Genomic DNA, 20,867 nt, shown 5'->3' on the forward strand with positions numbered 1-20,867 from the left:
CAACTTCAACTTGTACAGTGGAGGATATGTATAATGTAAACAATAACAAAAAAACTGCATTTCTCTAGCATCTTACATCTGAGGTTCTCAGAGTACATTGCAAACATGAATTAGCCTCACCTACCTCAGAGATGTATGGTCGCTGTGATTTATACTCATTTTTAGATTAGTTCTAATGGAGGCACAGGGTCAGTGATAGAGCCAGGAACAGAAACCCAGGAGAGTACTGAAACTCAGTCCCACTTAACCACTAGGCAATGCCTCCTTCAATTAGATTAAGTAGAATGAAAAATGAGTAATTTAGTCCATCTATATTCAGAATAATAACTGATAAAGATTTCTTGTGAGGGGTTTTCAGAATTAGACAACATATATCCCTAACCAGCACATGGGAACATTAATTAGGAGAGAGATAACCAAACCATTTTAAAAGCTAATTTATATACATAATCTCAAGATCTGGCATTATTGAAAGAAAGTGTGTTAGGAGACTCAGCAAGAAACTACTCAGCTTTCTTGTTGAGCTCTGCGGGAAAGTTTTAGGAACTATTTTAAGGTATCAATGAGGACTTTGGGGACTATCAGGAACATAGAGTATTGTGGTGCAAGACAAGAAAAAAATCCAAGGAAAGCTTTCACTAGCCTCCTATCATTCTTTTGAGATCATAATTGCTATTTTGTATAAAAGGATTGAGATTAATTTCCCAGAAAATCTGTGACAAAGGTTCCAGGTCTGAATGCATAAAGTTTAAAAATAGGAATAAAGTTTAAATTAAAAGTTAACATTCATAATTATTACTCATTAAATTAATCACTTTTGAAATCCAGACACATGGTTCAAGTTTAACGCACACTGCTTCTCTGCTTACTGTGCGGTTGGTTTGGTTTAGTTTCTACCGAATGTGCCATTCTGGTTGCGTAATCAAGAGTGATTTTTACTTGACTGGAATATCAGCATGGAAACTGTAATTAGCATTCCATAAAAACAACAAACAAACAAAAACAAAACAATATAAGCAAGACATTGGGTCTAATTCAGCAGTTAGTGCAGTGAGGCTTATATTGCAACAGAAGAAGCACCTGGCCAGCAAAGCTCCTTGCTCCCAGAGGAGAGTCACTCCTATGGGAACGAGGCAGTGTGGGGTGTGGGAGGGCAGCTTTAATTCCCATCACAGTTCCATGGGCACTCTCACAGTGGGAGAGTCTCCAGCAGTGCTGCAAGTAAGCTGGTACAGTCAGGTACGCCGTTAGGACATTAAGACACATTTTCAAGACTAAATTGTATAGCCCTGTGCGGATACCCGTGGATAGAAATTGGTATCCGCTGAACTGCAGCAGTGAAAGGAGCAGAATGTGGGGCTGCTGCTCCCAGGAGTCAGCACCTCAAGCCAGCTGCTCCTCTGGCATGGCTGTACCGCCCCCAGCCCTTCTACGCAGCTGTGTCTCCTGTCTGTACAGCCCTGCCAGAGGACAGGGCTGGGGATGGTACAGCTGCGCCGGAGGAGCTGCTGGTGCAGGGCACTGGTTCCTTGCCTCAGTGGCTACTGCCAGTCATCAGCTAACCCGCTTTCCCTGGGGCAAACTGCAGTCTGTGATGGCCACTCATCACTGGCAAGGGGGTTGGCCGCTGTAGCCCCAGTGCCTCCTTAGGCCTTTAACACAGCCTCAGCCTGGGGAGTTTCCAGGCTGGAGCTCCCCGGTTCCTCTTTCCCTTCCCCAGCACTGCTCTGCTTCAGGCACCCTGTGCTCCTAGGCAGCTAGGTCCTTCCCACTCCACGACTGGAGTGAGACTCCCTTCTCCTGGCTCACCAACCTTTTATCAGGGCCAGCTGTGCCCTGATGGAGCTGGCCAAACGTAGGGCCAGCTAGCCAGCCAGCCTCCCTCAGCTGCTCTTAATCCCTTTTTTAATTGGGTCCCAGCCACAGCCCTCTCCAAGGGCTGCTTTTAACCCCTGTTCTCCTGGAGTGGGGCAGCCACCCCATTACAGGGGGGTCAGTACTGTACCAGTAAGAGTTAAAATCTACTTGCACCACTTGTCTCCAGACAGGTATTGAATCAGAGGACTCCTAGGCACATGGGCTATGCCCCGTTTTGGGCAGCAACACCAATTGTTGATGCTCTGTTGCACTTGAATTTTTGTCATGTCCCCAAAAATGAGGTTGTGGTCACTTTGCCCCACTGTAACCCAGCCTCCTGGCTGAAGTTCCACCATCAGGAAACTCTGACCTTTTTATAAGGCAGCACAGATCTTCAGTTAAATTTTGCCAGCTTATCCTTTAGCTGAACCAACTCCTTGGATCTCAACACTGTCAAACAATGAGGAAGTTTTGATCCAGTTCTAACACTACAGTTCAGAACTATCTTTAGAATAAATTAGTAAATAAGTACTTAGAAGAGAGTAACAGAATGAATGGGAAGCACCAAAGATTCATAAAGAACAAGTCAAGCCAGAAAAACCTGATAGCACACAGAAATTGAGCCAAATTACAGGGTTAGTGGACAAGTGAAAATAATAGATTTAATTTAACCGTAACATTTCATATTCGTGGGTAGGCAAAGATGTCCCCAGGAGACTTTCATGGATTTGCATAGGTACAGGAAGTTCAAATGGTTTCCTTGAGCCTCTACTTAAATAAATTAAATTTAAATAGATATGTCTTTTAAATGAGACTTTTGGTACATTATTGCTGAAAAATTAATACTAACATTGAAAATATGATGACTGATTAGGATTATTGTAGTGAAAATACTAAATTGCCAGCCACACTGAAAACAGAGCATAGTTACTGTATTTAAACTTAAATATCAAACTGGGAAGAGGTGGCAAGTGGCATACTCCAAAATTTTACATTGTGATTGAATAATTTTATATCTTCCTGAATAATTTGGAAAACAAAATAAATTGTACATTGATTGAATGTACAGGAAACTCAGGATTAAATTAAGCTTCAACACAGCAGGTGGGTAGGTTGAAAATAAAGAAATATCTAGAAAGCCAGGAGAGATGGGCGTACTGAAGTGGGATGAGATTTTAATATAGATAAATATAGAATAATAAGCTTGGGAAAAATTAACACCCAGCTCAAGCAACGAAATGGGAAAATGCCAATTTTCATTAAAAAAAAAGTTTCCAGTAGATTTCACAGTTTATTCACACTGTGAGAATCCACAAAGGGTATATGTATCAGGTCTGACAACTTGTTTGCTACATTCCAGCCTGATGTGATTTCAAAAGGAAGAAAACATATTCCCTGAAAACCTACCTTTTAAAATAGAATGTTAATTTCCTTTAAATATGCATACAGTGTTCATGAAATGTACCAGATTTACAACTTCAGTAACAGAAGAGCAAACTTCATTTTACTTATCCACCAATGAGACACAGAGGGACTCCCTGAAGAGTTCAGTCTGCAACCTAATGGAGAATTTCTTCTTTAGATGAAGTGGTAAGGCCCAGTCCTTTGGAAGCCACTGGACCAGAGTTTTCTCCTTTTTAATCACAAAAAAGTTCCAAGTGGCCTCAGTGTACAGCAGAGGGAAAACTGTGAAATACTGGTTAGCCACTGATGGGTTACTATAAAAGCCAACATTATTCCAGAAACTAAACTGCATCTTGATGAAGAGTATTAATATATAAAAGAAAAACAACATTCTGAGGGATAGCAGCTCATAGTAAACTAAGAGAGAGAAAAAGAGAAATATATATTCTCTTCACTGAATGACAATATATCTAAAATAGTGAGCTTTCAATATCAAAGGACAAACTTAAGACATATTTGCAATGCACTCAAATTAAACTGTAATAATGTAAACTTGTTAAATTGTATATTCTTTCCACATACCAAGTTAAAGCTACATGGAATATTTAAATGGCTTGCTCTTGAATGAGTGTCTAAAGGATACATTATCTTATCTTTGTCTCATTGATTTAATGATCCACATACTCTTATAGTCAGACATTTTGCCAAAGGAAAAATGAGCTACAAAAAAATAAGTTTATAAAACTGATTATTCCTCTTTTATTCACACACTAATCCAAATATGACTGAAGGGCATGAAATGGCTGGTGTGGTAGTAATCAATGCTATAATTTTATTTATTTATGTTAAAGAGCTGCTTACCAAGGAGAGCCATATATTCTGAACCCCCTCACCGTCACTTCAGAGTCTTGAAGATAGATGCAATTTGTTAGAAGAGACTGCACATTTTCATAGCTCTCTGGTTTCAGCTTAGACACAGAGGGAAAATAGTAAAAGTCCTGCTTGATTAAGTCTGCCATGAACTCTTGGTCAAAGGTCAATTCATGATTTCCTGCTATCACAATCTTGTATTCATATGGCAGGCTACCTAAAATAGTGAAAAACAACAACAAACTTCAGTTATATTTCAGTTTCTGAAAACTGAATAAAAGAAACAAGAAACACAAAACAGTACCACACAACATTCTTACACATCTGAAACAACCAAATTCTGCCCTGAGATGTGTGAACATAACTACCATTGACTTCAATGGTAGTGACATGCACCTTTCCAATAGCAGAATTTGACTCTTTATATACATGGAAGTAGTGTGATGACTCTGCCTTAACTATTTAATATTTTTAAAAAAATTATGCACACCTATGCATGGTATTTACTTACCATTGGTTACAGCTTCCACTTGTCATGATTACAATAAAACTCTCAGACAAATGTTTGGGTATAAAAGCCACTGATCATAATCCTTATTAAAAAAACACCACCTCTAAATTTCCTGCCACCTGCTAGTGCTTAAATATCATTTCATAGTAAAGACGCCTTACACGTCCAAAGCTTCTGCCAGACTAATAGACCTCCTTTGCAACACTCCAGAAGCCAAACCTTCAACCAAGATAGGGCTCATACTTACCTATTGGGATCCTTTGTATCTGTGCCTGATTTGCCTTCCCCCATAGCCTTTAGCCCTACCCATTTTCAAACCTCTGTCCAAGTTTTGGGAAAGGGGTTAAAACAACCACAGGGGGCCACTTACCCTCAAAGCTGCAACAATAAAATTGCAAAAAGCTAAGATCAATGTAGCGTAGAAAACTTCTGCCTACTAGGAAAATTTTGTGAGTGCTTGCAAATGAAGAATGCTAACAAGATAACAGTCAAAGCAGTGAACTCATCATACACAGTGAAGAGTGTTCAATATTATCCTAGCTCTGAGTGTTGATCCTTACCGTATATACCACAGGACAGCAAGAATCCCTAATTCCTCTGCCCACAAACTCTCTCTCACACACAAACTCCTGAGCAGCAGCACTACAACAGAAAAATTCCTACCTGACTCCAAGTGATTATCAGCTGGACCCTGTACTTGAAAGCAAGGATCACCTGAGGGACCCTAACACAAACCTTCGGAATGTGTCTACAGAGGACAAAGAGGAGACTAAAAGATACATAAGGAAGAGGAAAACATTGAATAAGGCTGCTTCCAGACAGAATATGGGCAGGACCTAACATTGCTTTTGTACTAGTGAAGGTAGGTTGGGCGGTGGGGGGGAGGGAAGGGGAATGACTTCACTGCAAATGCATGGTAGTTAACTAAATCCACAAAAACCTAGTGGTTTTTAATCCCCCCAAAAATCTGACAAGGTAACATTATATAAAACTTCACTGATAACTCCGAGCCCAATTCAGAGCAAAAGTAACGGGTGATACCAATCACCACATCTAAATAAAGTGGCATAAAAGTTGGCATGGGTAGGACTGAGGAATAAAATATATCCACATGGGATTTATTTCAGAGTAGCAGCCGTGTTAGTCTGTATTTGCAAAAAGAAAAGGAGTACTTGTGGCACCTTAGAGACTAACAAATTTATTTGAGCATGAGCTTTCATGATGCATCCAAAGAAATGAGCTGTAGCTCACGAAAGCTTATGCTCGAATAAATTTGTTAGTCTCTAAGGTGCCACAAGTACTCCTTTTCTTTATGGGATTTATTATTGTCTATGTCTCTTTGAAGGTTGTGATAACCTGTATCCAAACTGTTTAATGGATAAATTATCCTGTGCTAATTGCCATGATGTTTGGAAGAAGGAAAGTCAAGCCTATTGTATTCTCAGGCCAAAAGGCTGCTGGAAATGTATAAAGACCTTGGGACACGATCCTTCTTCATCTCAGATCTGCTTTGGGTTTCAAGAGGGGGAAACCTTAAGCCATAAGGATTGAGATCCCCAGTCACTGACTGAAGTCGCCCTGAATATGGACATTGAACTGTCACCTATGGACTATTTCTAAAAGGACTTTTGGCAACTACAAGCTCATCTCTGCTATGTATCTGAACCTCAGGAATTGAACTCAAGTCTGTATGTACATTCATCTTTTAACCGACACACTCTCTCTCTTCTTTTTTCATAAATTTTAGTTTAGTCAATAAGAATTGACTATAAGCGTGTATTTGGGGTTAGATCTAAGTTATTATTTGACCTGGGTCTGGGGCTTCGTCCTTTGGGGTCAGGAGAATCTTTTCTTTATATAATGAAATAAGATTTTCAGAATTTATCATCATATGTTTGACATGTGTGTCTGGATGGAGGCCTGAGGCTGGATACTTTTAGGGAACTGCATTATTTGGACTTCTGAGTAACCAGGGAGGTGCTATAGAAGCTGTTTTGTGCTGGCTTGGTAAATCTAAGTATTGGAATATCCACCAGCGTTTGGGATTTGTTTGCCCCATTCTGTCTGCAGTTCACCCTGATTGAGTGACCTCAGCTGGCTCCCACAGGCAGCACAGTCACGCCAGCAATATAAGGATGCTGGCAAAACACAGAAGAGGCTCTAGAAAATAATGCGACACTGAGTGCTCTGTAAGCACAAATGCACACGAGTACCCAGCAGAACATATCCCATATGCTTGCCCTATCTACACAGGCACTGAAGTGGGGTGGATGCACTGGGTGAAATCAAGCACTTAGCCACAAGTCCACTCCTGAACACAAAGCGTCACCTCAGAGATTAGAGATAGAAAGATTCTTCCCCTCCAGGTCATGGACTGACAGTGAAGCTGCTCCGTGGCTGCAATACCAGCCTCTGACCTATGTCAGCAGGGAGGGGGAGGAAGATGACCAGAAACAGTGCACTACCTGATGACCAATGGCAAATCCATCATCCCCTCACCTATGAGATGATACATTCTTACTCCACAGTGATATGCTGAGTGTCCCACAGAGCTACGGCACAAGCACCTTATGTGCCGACTCTTCAAGCCTGAACAGCAGAGCTGTACCCGTTCTGCAGCATAGCCTTCCATAACCACAGTACTGGGAGCAGGATTTGCTCCTTAGTGCAGGAAACAGCAGTGAAAACATACAGAGGAGGCTCACCATGTTCAAACTCCCATAGCCAACACAGCTATACATCATACTGATGACATGCTCTGACTGAACTTCGGCTCTGAGTCAATAGCCCATTACCAATAGGATTTTTATTTTATTTTATTTTATTTTTTAAGAAAAATCAGCATTTACACTTAGTATTACCTGTTTTTTTCAGCAAATTTAAAAATAGGATACCAGGATGTTGCGTTTCAGTACATTTTGGAATGCTGAGCTAACATTAAAAATAAGTTTTGTACTCTGTTTTTATGTTAATATTATACCAATATTCAATTCTTTCCTGTGGACCATAAATGCAATTCCCCAATGGCAGATTCCTTAGCAGAAACACTTTTCTGATTTATGATTTTCTAGTACATTTAGATGATGAATGCTGGAGAGTCAATTACTTATTTTAAGCATTTTTTTAAATTAAAATATTTTTATTTCCAATTCTTGAAGCGCTTAACATTCTGCAGAATGTCTAACACATGTCCATATATCACATACACACACAGGCTGATAATGTAACATAAGTATTACAGTATGTCTAGGCATTCACAAGTATGATACAGCAATACCATTGCCTTTGACAAATACTGAAGAAAATTGCATGCCATAGTTTTGTTAACAATTCCATTTCTATTCTATTTTCTAACTCTTTTCCAGCTCATCTGATCCATCTATCTACTAGCCAAGAATCTGTATGAGCTGGTTATAGTTGTTGCTTCCGCTAATGTATTTATGTCATGTTGCTGTCTGTGGGTGTTACTTAGGCAAATTAGCAAATTACTCTAAACGTACAGTTACATTTATTATAGTGGCGGCCAGAATCTCTGCTGTAGTTACAGGTCTGTCAGCTTTTCAATTAACAGCTCTGTTTTTGATGAGTTTGCAGCTCAGCTTTCTTTGTTTCTTTCATTCCATACCAAGCTGGAACTTGCTAAATCTATTCCCCCTTTTTATCTCCACCCCCTTCTCCCCCCCGCCCCAGCACCCTTCATACCCTCTTTTCACTTAAATTAAGAGGGCCATTGTATAGAAAACAGCAAAAATAGCTGATTTTTGGCAGTTTTTTTCTCCACATTTTTGTTACCTTCTAACAAAATCTTTAAATCCTGATCCTGCAAAGACTTATGAACATGCTTAACTTGTCATACTGACTACTCACAGGGTGTAAATTTAAGTGCATGCATAAGTCTTTGAAAAATCAGGGTCTTCATTTGTATCTGATTGATTAGGGTTGAATCCATAGGAATGTGAATATAATTTGTGACAGACAGAAGCACTGGACCATTCTCAGGGCTGCAGAATATGGTTCTATATTACTGTGGTTCTTTTCTGCCTTGATCTTATCATGCTCACTACACAACAGTGCTCAGTTTACTGCAGATACAGAGATTTTCTCAGTCCTATGCTATTTTCGGAGCACTGTACGAATTTCTCTGCCCTGTGGGCCTGATGCTCCTACCTTTGAAGTCAATGGCAAAATGCCTACTGATTTTAGTAGGAACAGAATCAGGCAACATAAGCTCAACCCTGCGAGGTACTGAGTGCCTCTTGAATGCCCTATACTGCAGGTCTGAGCTCTTGGCAAACATCAAAGCTCACTCGTGCAATATATTTACACATTAACCATTACATTAAATCAGCAACTTTTTTGCCTACATATGTTTAGTACTTAGATTATCCTGAAGCAAGCCCCTAAAATCTTTGGATGGATTTCTTGTTACACGGTTATTTTCCTTCACTGTTATTTTTATGTAGTTATGTACTATATACGAGGGTTATCTGAAAAACAACAAAGAAAGAATTTTTAAAAACCTGAAATGCTGAAAATTAGACTAATTCTCATTTAAAGTTATGAGTACTATTTCTCATTTGACCAACAGATCATTTAGAAATTAATATTTATCTTAAATATATTGACAATTCTGCATGGAATTTTCTGAAATTTTAAAAGCTTTGATGAATCATAGCAACATAGGGGTGGAAAGGATTTCAAGAGGTCCTCCAGTCTATCCCCCCACGATGGGGCAGAACATGATTCATTATGTCATTTCACAGCCTTTTTACTATTTTCACCAATAACTAATGTAAATGAGTTTATATTAATGTCATAATCAGAGATGCAACATTTGAGGAAAACAAGTTGAAAAGTTATTGTCATTGAAAATACTCTCTCTTTAACAGAATAACTCCACTGCAGAGAAGCAATTTAATAGGAAGAATTTATACATTCTACTTAGTGCAGTAAAAGTTTCTTGTATACCTAGTTGCTTTTAAAAACATTGGTATTAGTGTTTGGCTCTGCTAATAGGGAAGCAGCAGACCTGGGATGGAAAGGGAGCTAGCTGTGTGTGTGCAAACAAATTTGAGACCATACACTGCTCTCATGGGAATTCTGCATATGGATGCAGTACAAACTATAGCTCCCATTGAGAGTATAAGGCATATGAGAGCACATAAGAAACAGATATGCCATTCAGGAATGCCATAACGTAACATACACATGTCCAGTGTGACTTACAGATGTATTTAATGCTAAAGGAAAAGAAGGAAGTCTGGAATTTTGGGAAACTATATATTCTTATGACTGCTTATTCTGGTCTGCAAAACTTCCAAAGACTCCCCCCGAAGATGCACATGTATAGCTGCTCCCTGCTGGAAAACAATATACTATGCAGGGAAAATTCTAGCTAGAGTTGGTAACAAAATTTTAGGCTATGTCTACAGTACAGCCTATGTTGGCATAATTTATGTCACTCAGGGATGTGAATAAACTAGCCCCCCCCGAGCAACACAAATTACACCGACATAAGTGCTCGTGCACACAGCGCAATGTCAGTGGAAGAGCTTCTGCTGACTTAGCTTCTGCCTCTCACGGAGGTGTTTTTTTTTAATGCCAATGGGAGACTGTTCTTCTGTCAGCATAGAGCGTCTTCACCACATGTGCTGCAGCAGTGAGGTTATATTGATTCAGCTGCGCCGCTGCAGTGCTGTATGTATAAACATGGCCTTTATCAAAATGGTTTTCCATCTGAAAATACTGTTTCAATTAAACCAATTTTTGTGTGCGAAATTATATTAATTTCTGACAAATTTCCCATGGGAAAAAATGTAAGAAAAAATTCAAAATTTTGTTTTGAAATTAAATTTTTAATTTTTTCTTAAATGAAATTTTCAAAACAATTTTTTTCAGAATTTTCTGTTAACTAAATATCCACAATATTTGGTTTTAATCAAATTTGAAATTAAAACAAATTCTGAAATGTTGAAATTTTGTGTAAAATGGAAATTTTGAATTTCAAACCGTTCTAATTTCAGCTACTGGGCTCTAGAGCATCTTCTCCCCAGGCCACTTCCAGGGCCTCCCACCCTGGAAGGTGGGGCTCAATGCTTCCTTTTCCCTCAGCCACTTGCAATGCCACTGGTTTATGGTGGGGATAAGAACTCAACACTTCCCTATTCCCCTCCTCCCCTCTCTTTTCCTCCCTGTTTCTCATTTCTTCCTTCCCCGCACACACAAAAATATGTTGGAGGAACACTGGCCTGGACCTAAGCCAAGCAGTTTCTATAAGAGAAGAACTTTTTATAAACAGATATTACCACAAACTTTCCTATTAGACTACTGGGACTTGATACTTAAAAATCTGGGTGATCATATTTGATTCATGTGTAGCTGAAAAAAACTGTCACCCCCCCCGACCTCCCCAAATGACCTTTACACATTGTCTCAAGTAAATACTTGTTTTTCAGTTCTGGCAAAAGTTCATCAAAAAGTATCTTATTCTTTGTTCGCTTAGTGCAAAAAATTTATAATAGCCTTGGTAATAGAAGAGAACCTCAGAGTTACAAACACCTCAGGAATGGAGGTTGTTTGTAACTCTGAAACATTCATAACTCTGAACAAAACATTGTGATTGTTCTTTCAAAAGTTTACAACTGAACATTGACTTAATACAGCTTTGAAACTTTACTATGCAGAAGAAAAATGCTCCTTTTAACCATTTCAATTTAAATGAAACAAGCAAAGAAACAGTTTCCTTTCCTTGTCAAATCTTTTTCAAACTTTCCCTTTTATTAATAGTTTACATTTAATACAATACTGTATTTGCTGTTTTTTTTTTTGTCTCTGCTGCTGCCTGATTATGTACTTCCAGTTCCAAAGGAGGTGTATGGTTGACCGGTCAGTTCATAATTCTGGTGTTCGTAACTCTGAGGTTCTACTGTATGTGTATGTATATATATTTGATTAACTAATAATATTTTTGTTTCTTTCTTTCATTACAGTAGATTACTAATTAAGGAAATCAACTGAACTTCAAATTTTTATGTGCCAATAAAAAATTATTATAGCAATTCCCAATTTTCAAACCACAGTGGGCCCCTTTTATAGGGAAGATCATTTTTAAAGAATTACCTGAAGTGCTGGTTCACTGTCACTTGAAATACAGACTGCATATCAGAAAATACTAAAAAACCCTTGGACTTTCATTTTCTATTTCACTGTCTCAGAGTTATCTGTAAATGGACTTTGTATAAGTATTTAAAGTTGAATCATCCTTTGGCAATGCATTTGCTTCTTAAATTAGATAAAATACTGCAAATAATCCAAAAGCAAATGCATAGCTTTTACACTCCAGACTTCTCTTGTACTAAAAAGTTAGGAGTCTTTACCATTTACCCACTTTATTTAACAAAACATACAGACTTACAATTGCATCCCCATGCAACTTCAACAAGATATATGAAAACTCCTAACAGCAGCTGTGCTTTGCTTGTCTCTGGGTATTGTGCTAAGCAGAATTTTTAGTATTCTCTAAAAGCAGTGACAATCCTATAAATGCCCACTTAATGTTCCCCCCTCTCATTTCAACCTTTTAGAATATAGCAGTGAGTGATATAGTAAAAAGACTGTATAACAGTCTCAGATTGCTTTTTTAGCATCTCTTTGACAGTTCTGTGTTTAAACACTTGGCTGATGTCTGGGAAATTTACATTAACATACTTTTTTATATGGTGTATAATCTTGAACAACATTGTAAATCAACGCTCCTCCTCAAGTCATTTGTAAACTGTTAGATCTAGCCATTTCTGCAACATAAAAGTCAGCAATTAAATCAAACACTAAAATAACAAATAAATACACTATTTTTCACTGCTGTATTTGCAAAATGGGAATTCTTTAAATACATTGATATAGATAAATAAAACTAGGAACATATGTTAGAAAAAAAATCTGCTAATATTCAAGCATATAATCCAGGATATTCTGTTACATGTTTAGTAATTGAACAAATTTCTTTCTAACGGAAAATGGACCGCCTTTCAGTCTCGGACCTTCATTTGCAGATCCTTGGTTCCTGCTTTAAACCACCTCTGCCTATGCAGAACCAATGCACTGCCCTCCTACGTACAGGAGTCATTGTGCAGTATAGTTCAGCCCCTAAGCCACTGGATGAATTTTAGTCTGTAAGAGCATTTTCTTTATATTTAAGCTACAGTATGAAATTCTATTCCTGATTCTACCATTAAAAAACAACCTTAAAAATTCTTAATGGGGATGAAAAAATTCTACAGTAACTTTTTTTTACCTTTTAAAATAAAGTATATATCTGAGGGACAATGAAAGGACAGGACACAGAGAACTGTATAAAAAAGTAACAGTAAATAATCACTTCACATTTACTACAGGGATTTCATCACAATTTGATACTGTCTCCAATTCAGATCCTGCAAAATAATCCTCAGTGTCCCCAACAGCTCATCTTCTCAATGGGAAGACTACAAAAGGGTTGGTACTATGTCAGTATATGCACACCACTAATAATAATGTTTTACATTTATGTATAATGTGTTATGGTATATGTTCAAAGCACTGTATAAACAGTCACTAATTAACATCTCTGTGAGGCATATGGCTAGGTATTATTGTCCCTATTTTACAAATGGGGAACAAGACAGAGCCTGTGATTTTCAAAGGGATCTAACGGAGTTAGGTGCCCAGTTCCTACGGCATGGGATTTGGGTGCCTAGCTCCCTTAGTGAAAATTCTAGCCAAAGGTCACAGCCATGTCAGAATTAGATTCTGGACCTCTTGCCTCCCAATCCTGCCTTTATGCCTCCAGACCTCACTGCCTTCAAGAAAAACTCCACTAAAGCCAACAGTTAAACACTGGGGTAAAACTTATGAGGCCAGAATCAGACCCACAGTTTGTAATGATAGAACTAATTTTTAGACAAAAGGGGGTGGGGTGAAGCCATGCCATTGGGGTATTATGGAAATAGGAGTCATTCTGCAGTTCCTACAACAGGAGGAATGATAATTTTGACTTTAGCAATTCCACAGCTGTGGAATGGACACTGACCCACATTTCAAACTGCAGTGGTACAAATGGCCCTAAGTTGGTGCAGCCAGCCTTGGGAGGATGACTAGTATAGCGGGGGAGATCCTCTAATATAGCAGCACCTACATCATATGCTCCCCGCTGCCAGCACAGGAGGTGTGGGTGGAAGAAAGTGATCTAGCTCAGCTTCCTTACACTCTGGTGATCCCCAACTGCCTTGTTGGCTCTTGAGGCTACTGGCAGCTAGTGTAATTTACAGAAGTCCTCAGGCTGCCCTAAGTTAGGCCAAAGGACTGGCCCAGCACAGGCAGCCCAGACCTGTGAGAGACTATAAATTCATCTTTGCACCCTTCTCTCCTGACCTATGCTGTGTGCTCCTCAGTTGTAGCCAAGAATCTGGGACACTGTTTGTTAAAGAAGTGCAATGAAAACCAACTATTTTTTTTATATGCCTAGTCTTTTTAAAATGACATCTGTTCTAAATCCCTATACAGCTCAGTGTTTCTCACTGCCTTTCCAAAGCCATTCTTTTGTAAATAGATAATTAGAACTTAAACATCCCTTTCAAGGGGTTTCTACATTAACATAAAAATAGTATAATTACTGATGGTCAAAATGGCAAGACTACACTTTGTAAATTCTAATTTCTTTTGCTGCTCAGGACAGATGAATTTCTTTCTTCTTTGCCACCATTTAAAGCTGTCTTAAATATGAATATTATTGCATCCTAAAATATACCTGTTAAAACAAGAAGGAAAATATCTACCATCACTGCAGAAGTTTCCATTTTAGAAAGGACCTGACACTAAGATTGTTTTCTTTGACGAAGATTTGTATCTTAAAACAACAGGGATACTGACTAGCGATCAAAATTAGCTGATTTTTATATAAATAGCAATGCTATAACAATCATCAACAGTGTATAATTATAGCAATGTAGAATATTGGTATAATTCTGTTCAAATAGGCATTTTCATTCCAAAACTATTTTCAGGTGATGTCAATTTTCAGTGGGAAAAATTTGGCCCTTTGTGGTGAAATTTCATATGGGAAATCGCAGCCCTGAAGTGAATTTGTGTTGAGAAGTTTGATAAAATTCTGCTTCTCCATTTTTGCGATTTGAAAATAAGAATAAAATGGTGGTTGTCACCAATTAAATGTTCCAGGTGTGTTTCATTTTTGCACTGTAACTCTAAGCTTTATTTCAAATTTGGCATGAACTTATTCCTCAAAGAAGAAGAAAGCCTCTGACACATTTAAGGAAATTTCATTCAGAAATAATGAAGCTAGGAACATTAGAAAATGTGCAGCATAATTAAGTAATCTTTTACATCTACACACAAGAGTACAATGCTCCACATACACAGTCACACAAGTGGGTGTAGAACTGGAGCGTCAGATTGAACATTTAGCTCAAATGTCATAAGTGTAACTCAGAACCATGTTGTGCTCTAGAGCCTTGGAGTATATAACATTTGGAAATATTCATGCAGGCTGGAGCAAACCACACAGATCTTTTCCAATACTATCATTAAAGAATGTATGGTTGGGGTGGGGGAGGGAGTTGCATGTCTAATCTGATGGCTGCACTACAGGCAAAGACGATGTTTTTGTGTTTGTTCTATAAAACACCTCATGCATTTTGGGTGCCAGATAAAAATAAATTAATAAAATACAAACAGTGAGAAGACTGAGTGCAGGGGATAACCACAGCACAGCATGTCCCCAGTATTCAAGGATAAGATCCAACTTAACCATCCTGCATTATATATTGATGAATAATATCTAGGCAGAAGGGCTCTGGATTATTTTCAAATGCTTAAAGTGACATCAGTGTGTGGGGCATACTGAAAATATAGCATATGCTCAAGTCTTCTTCCAATCCATTCCTTATGATGGCATCCGAAAGCTCAATGGTCTTGTGTCCCCACGACCCCATCCACGGTATTTCAAATTCGGAACCTTCTGAAATCCAAATGCACTTTGGGCTCAGAGTGTTTCAAGAAAAATGAGCTCACGGAAGAGACTGGGACAAAGAGAGGAAAACAGAGGTAACAGTATCAGAAAAAGAAAAAAAACAAGCTTGAAGAAAGAGAGAAAGGGCTTTAGGTCTGCTCTATTTTGCATAGCACCTAAGCACATGTTCAACTTTCAGCATTAGCTTAAGTTCTATTAAAGTCAGTGCTTTTAAAGTAAAATATACTTGACATCAAAGACAGAGAGCCTGAATTTGATGTGGAGAAAATGGAGAAGCAGCCACAGAATTTGGTCAGGTGACCTCAGAAAGACTGAGAGGAGGATATAGGCAGAATGCCGGGGATCCAAAAGAGTACGAGAGAAGAAATTGAAGAGTGGCAGCCAGCATCGCACACAAGAAATGTGGACATGAAGAGAAGGTGGGACACGGAGCTGTAGTTTGAAAAGCAGGTGAGCAAGGGAAGGCTTTCTAAGGATAGAGGAAACTGTCATATGTTTGAAGGCTGAGGGGATAGAGCCAAAATAGAGAGAATGAAGGTAAAGGGAGAGCTGAGACTAGGATGAAGGAGAGAATGCAGTCTGGGAGTGAGCAGGAAAGATGTCAGAGGGTGAATGCTCTTGCCAGATGGTGTCAATTTTTTTATATTTTTTGGGGGGAAGAAATTAGCAAGATGGAAGAGGAAGAGAAGAGGAGAAGGAGGTGGCTGGGGAAAGGAAGAAGCTCTAATGGTTCTAGATGCATTAGTCAATAAGGAAGGTAAAGTACAGCAGGTTTTCAAAGAAAATGGATGAGTTTTCATTTTATTTATTTATTTAAATTAAACACATAAAAACACCCACCTATTCAAATGCTCTAGACAGCTTGACAAAGATTTAAAATATAAATCCAGAAAAAACAACACCAGTCCCTTCAACAACAAACAACTATTACAAGCATAACAAGCAAAACATTCTCATATACAAAAGGACACCACTCCTTAGGAATCCAACAACCAACCCAGCCCCACAAAAACCCATAACTTGAAATCTCATGCCCCCCACACCTCAATCCTCTCCAAGTGACCATTCAGAGAGATCATCTTGGCAGCAAGCCTTAAGGATCAGCAAATTCTCAGACTATTTTGGAGCAAGAAGAAAAACAATTCCATTCACGAGGCCATCATGAAGAAGGCCCTGCCAACAACTCCCTCACCTATAACCTATAAACTGAGGGGATTTCAGCTTGAGGACTTCTGCTGTTCACAGCTGGGGTAGTATCATGTAGGAGGCCCGGCAGCCTATCAGGTAGACAGGAGCTCAGCAGCAACTCAGACATACAGTCCCTTTCTCTGCTGACTAACAATGCTCTAATATCGCTTCCCTTCCACACTACTGGGTAAATATTGATTTTGTGTACAACAGATAACCATGGGGTTTGGAACAGTTTTTGTGCACTAATGTTTGTATATTATTGCAATATAGTGTGAAGACTCAGAGTGGAATTGAACATTGCTTAGTGTTGTAAGAGTGTCCTATTGTCCTGTAATGCTTCGGCACAGAAAGATTGAGTGGAAGGTACTGTTACAGATTTCATTGCAAATGACAATGCTTTTGTGTGTATGTTTCCACCTTACTGCATTGTTAACTTTTTTTTTTCTTAATTATTTTGTTAGACATATTATTGGTCTTCCAGAGTCAAATCAATATTTATTAGCATGAGCCTGCCAAAATTAGGGTACAGGTTTGCTTGTAAATATTTTTTTGAACTAGAAAGCCTGACATTTTTCTTATTGCATCTCAGTCTCCGTGCTTCTAACTGTCAGCTTTGTGCCTGATTCCTAGCCAATTCCAAAGTGGGAAATGCCATAGCAAGTAGTTAAGAAGACAGGAAAACACAGGAAAATATAAATTAAAGAAAAAAGCACAGCCCCTTAAAATGTGTATTGCATGTATTTTTTTAAAGCCACTCACCCGACCCACAAAATTTTGATAAACAAATATCAGAAACAAAAATCCGTGTTTATGCTAAATCAGAGCACCAGCACAACAAAAACACAGACCATGATTTTTCTCTGGAAGCAGCGAACTCTTTCCAATTTCCACTGTAATTTTTTTTTTAAGCACATACATAACATTGTAGAAGTGCACGTAAATCACCACTTGCCTGCCCAGTGGAACAGAATTTCAGCGATCAATGCCAACAGTTGCCTACAGAAGGCATCTACATCTGGTCTGCCACATCCAAGACAGCAACCACAGACACGTGTTTTGCTTTGTTTGGAATTCATTGCTGCGGTGCAGCTGAGCCTCAGACAGAAAAACTATCAGCCTCCGGGGTTAAACAGACAAATGCTTTTCTCACCACAACTTTTTATGGGGAGGGAAAGTCATAACAATGTACGTAAGAGTTCTTATGCAAATCATAAAAGGCCCAGTGACTTAAATTGCAGCTAATGCCAAAAGTTGTGTATTGTACATTTTCCCCCGCTTAAGAGTAGAAAGGCAGAATGGATGAATGATAACGTGAATCTCATTTGCTCAGCTGGAAAGAGCACAATATTTTTAAAAATCCAAATTCTAAATATTACCATTCAAACACAAAGAAATTAATATTCATCATTCCTGAGTGCACAATGTTTTACTAGGAGGCAGAGAGGGTTGATACATTCATTAAATCATGTTTACTTCCGAAACGGCAGCTAATCTGATACTTACCTAACCATTCATTGAATTTTTTAACTTCGCTAGGAAGTCCCAGTTCAGTGAAGTCACCAGCATGTATTAAAACATCTCCATAGGGCATTTGGATTGGATCAGTTCTTGAGTGAGTGTCAGAAATACAGACAAATCGGGTATATCCTGGAGGTTTGGGGGCATCATGGGGCACAGGATCCACCCTATGGGAAATGCATCAGGAGAAGGTTATAAAATAGAGTTGACTATATAACCTTTTTAGTATTTACTTTGCAATTCCAATACAGTTTTCAGTGTTACTAAAGATGACGTATTCTGGATCTGTGTGGTGAAAGTCACTTATTAGAAGAAACTCACAGAATTAATAGAAGGTGTAAGAATTTTGGAGTTCACATGATAATGCTTTAAATATTGTCTGGGTACATGTATTAGTTGAAAGAGATTATAGAAAAGGGATTGTTTCAATGTTATTGTCATATTTCAGACACTTACAAATAAAACAAAGGCATTTCCAATTTCAAAATAAGAATACCATCCTGTGTTCATCGTTTAAATAAGATTGCACACTATACTGAGAGAAACATTTTATCACATATATAAATACATTTAAATGCCTTTTCCAAATCATATTTTTTCTGCAGGTTATAAAATTCCAACAAATTTAATTAAAGCATTTTGGAGATATGGTTCAGTGTGTTAATGCACCAGCCGATAAGAACTCTACTGACAGCTGCTGCAAATGCACATTCTAACCATACTATTGTCAGGACAATTGTGGTAACTTTCTGGGCTTAATTATACTAAGTAAATCAGATGCAGTAAGGAGTGGTGCTGCATTGTATAGTGCCCAATTTCAAGACTCAAAACTGAGGAAAAGAAATTATTTGACCCACTTTTGACGCTTCCTCATGATTTAGGTAAGGAAGGCAGAGAAAACAAATCTGCTGCATGAAATATACTTATTTGCAACTCATTAAATTCCTTCACCCTCAACACATTTCATTACAATATATAGATGTATGTATGTGTAACTGTACCATAGCTGCAATTTCAGTGGGGGTAATTTTGGTGGAAAAAAACAGAAATCCAAGAGCTTTATTAATATCAGTAAAATCTCAAAGAGAATTATAGTTTTATATTAATTTAGTTTTGTAAACATTTGTCTTAAATGACTAGAACATTAATTTAGTTCAGTGTTATGTATAATTTGGATCTTTCCCCATCTGATCTGCTTCTTTCCTGGCTCAATTTAAAAAATTTAATTAGGAAAAATTAAAGTTATAGATCTTTATTATTATAAGAACATAAGAATGGCCATACTGGGTTAGATCATAGGTCCATCCAGCCCAGTATCCTGTCTACCGACAGCAGCCAATGCCAGGTGCCCCAGAGGGAGTGAACCTAACAGGTAATGATCTAGTGATCTCTCTCCTGCCATCCATCTTCACCCTCTGACAAACAGAGGCTAGGGACAATGTTCCCTACCCATCCTGGCTAATAGCCATTAATGGACTTAACCTCCATGAATTTATCCAGCTCTCTTTTAAACCCTGTTATAGTCCTTGCCTTCACAACCTCCTCAGGCAAGGAGTTCCACAGATTGACTGTGCGCTGAGTGAAGAACTTCCTTTTATTGGTTTTAAATCTGCTACCCATTAATTTCATTTGGTGGCCCCTAGTTCTTGTATTACAGGAGCAAGTAAATAACTTTTCCTTATTCACTTTCTCCTTACCACTCATGATTTTATATACCTCTACCATATCCCCCCTAATAATGTTAGCATTATTAATGCTAACAGGTTGGTGTTTATGGGAAAAGCTTTCAGAGGATCTCAAATTGTTTTACAAACATAAGTTAATCTTCACAACATGGGACAGATAAGAATTATATCCATTTTACAGATGAGCAAACTGAGGCATGGATGTTACGTGACCTGGTAAGTTCATGTAGTCAGTGGTAGACGTTAGCGAGACAACCAGGAATAGAGAGAGTCCTGTTCAAATGATTAAACAACACTTAAAAAAATTATAAGTGGTAAATCCTTTACCACTTATAAAACAGATTAAAAAGCTAATGTATGAGCAAATTCTCTTTGTTATACTATTTTTCTATACTTTTTGGGGGGCGGGTATGTCTTTTTAAAAATCATTACATCTATGGGCAGGTTCTAGCAAAAGTCATAACTTTTCAAAAGTTTTTTTTTCCACTTTACTAAATCCAGGGAGTAATAACTATTTAATTCAAGTGCTGTACAGCAGGAAGTATTAAGCCCAAGCTTCCTAAAGTTTTACACCTCGTCAATTTTTCAACAAAAAGTGACCAGAAGCGAGGCCAAAAGTTGGAGCATGAAACATGCATAAAAGCAGAAACTTGAGATCTTATATCTCTGACTTCCAAACTTTTGCTCTCCCCATTCCTAACTCTCCAATATGGGCACCTCTCCATTATGCAGTTTTAAATTATGGATACTTCTCAACTGCAGAAGAAGGTAGCCAGAAAAATAATGTACCTTTCCCAGGGTTCTCATG

At 38.3% G+C, this 20,867-nt stretch overlaps 1 protein-coding gene across 3 annotated transcripts in view; it reads right to left on the minus strand.

Moving 5' to 3' along the window:
• MPPED1 (metallophosphoesterase domain containing 1) overlaps nucleotides 1-20,867 on the minus strand; it is an 81,259-nt gene that overhangs the window by 39,732 nt on the left and 20,660 nt on the right. For all 3 annotated transcript variants that reach the window (XM_038416231.2, XM_038416240.2, XM_043515671.1), the window contains 2 exons: nucleotides 18,360-18,541; nucleotides 4,123-4,348 (listed from right to left, as the gene is read on the minus strand). In XM_038416231.2, the coding sequence (XP_038272159.1) occupies nucleotides 4,123-4,348; nucleotides 18,360-18,541 (408 nt within the window). The remainder of the gene's footprint in view (nucleotides 1-4,122; nucleotides 4,349-18,359; nucleotides 18,542-20,867) is intronic.

This window comes from Dermochelys coriacea, chromosome 1, assembly GCF_009764565.3.
Source record: "Dermochelys coriacea isolate rDerCor1 chromosome 1, rDerCor1.pri.v4, whole genome shotgun sequence".
Taxonomy (NCBI): domain Eukaryota; kingdom Metazoa; phylum Chordata; order Testudines; family Dermochelyidae; genus Dermochelys; species Dermochelys coriacea.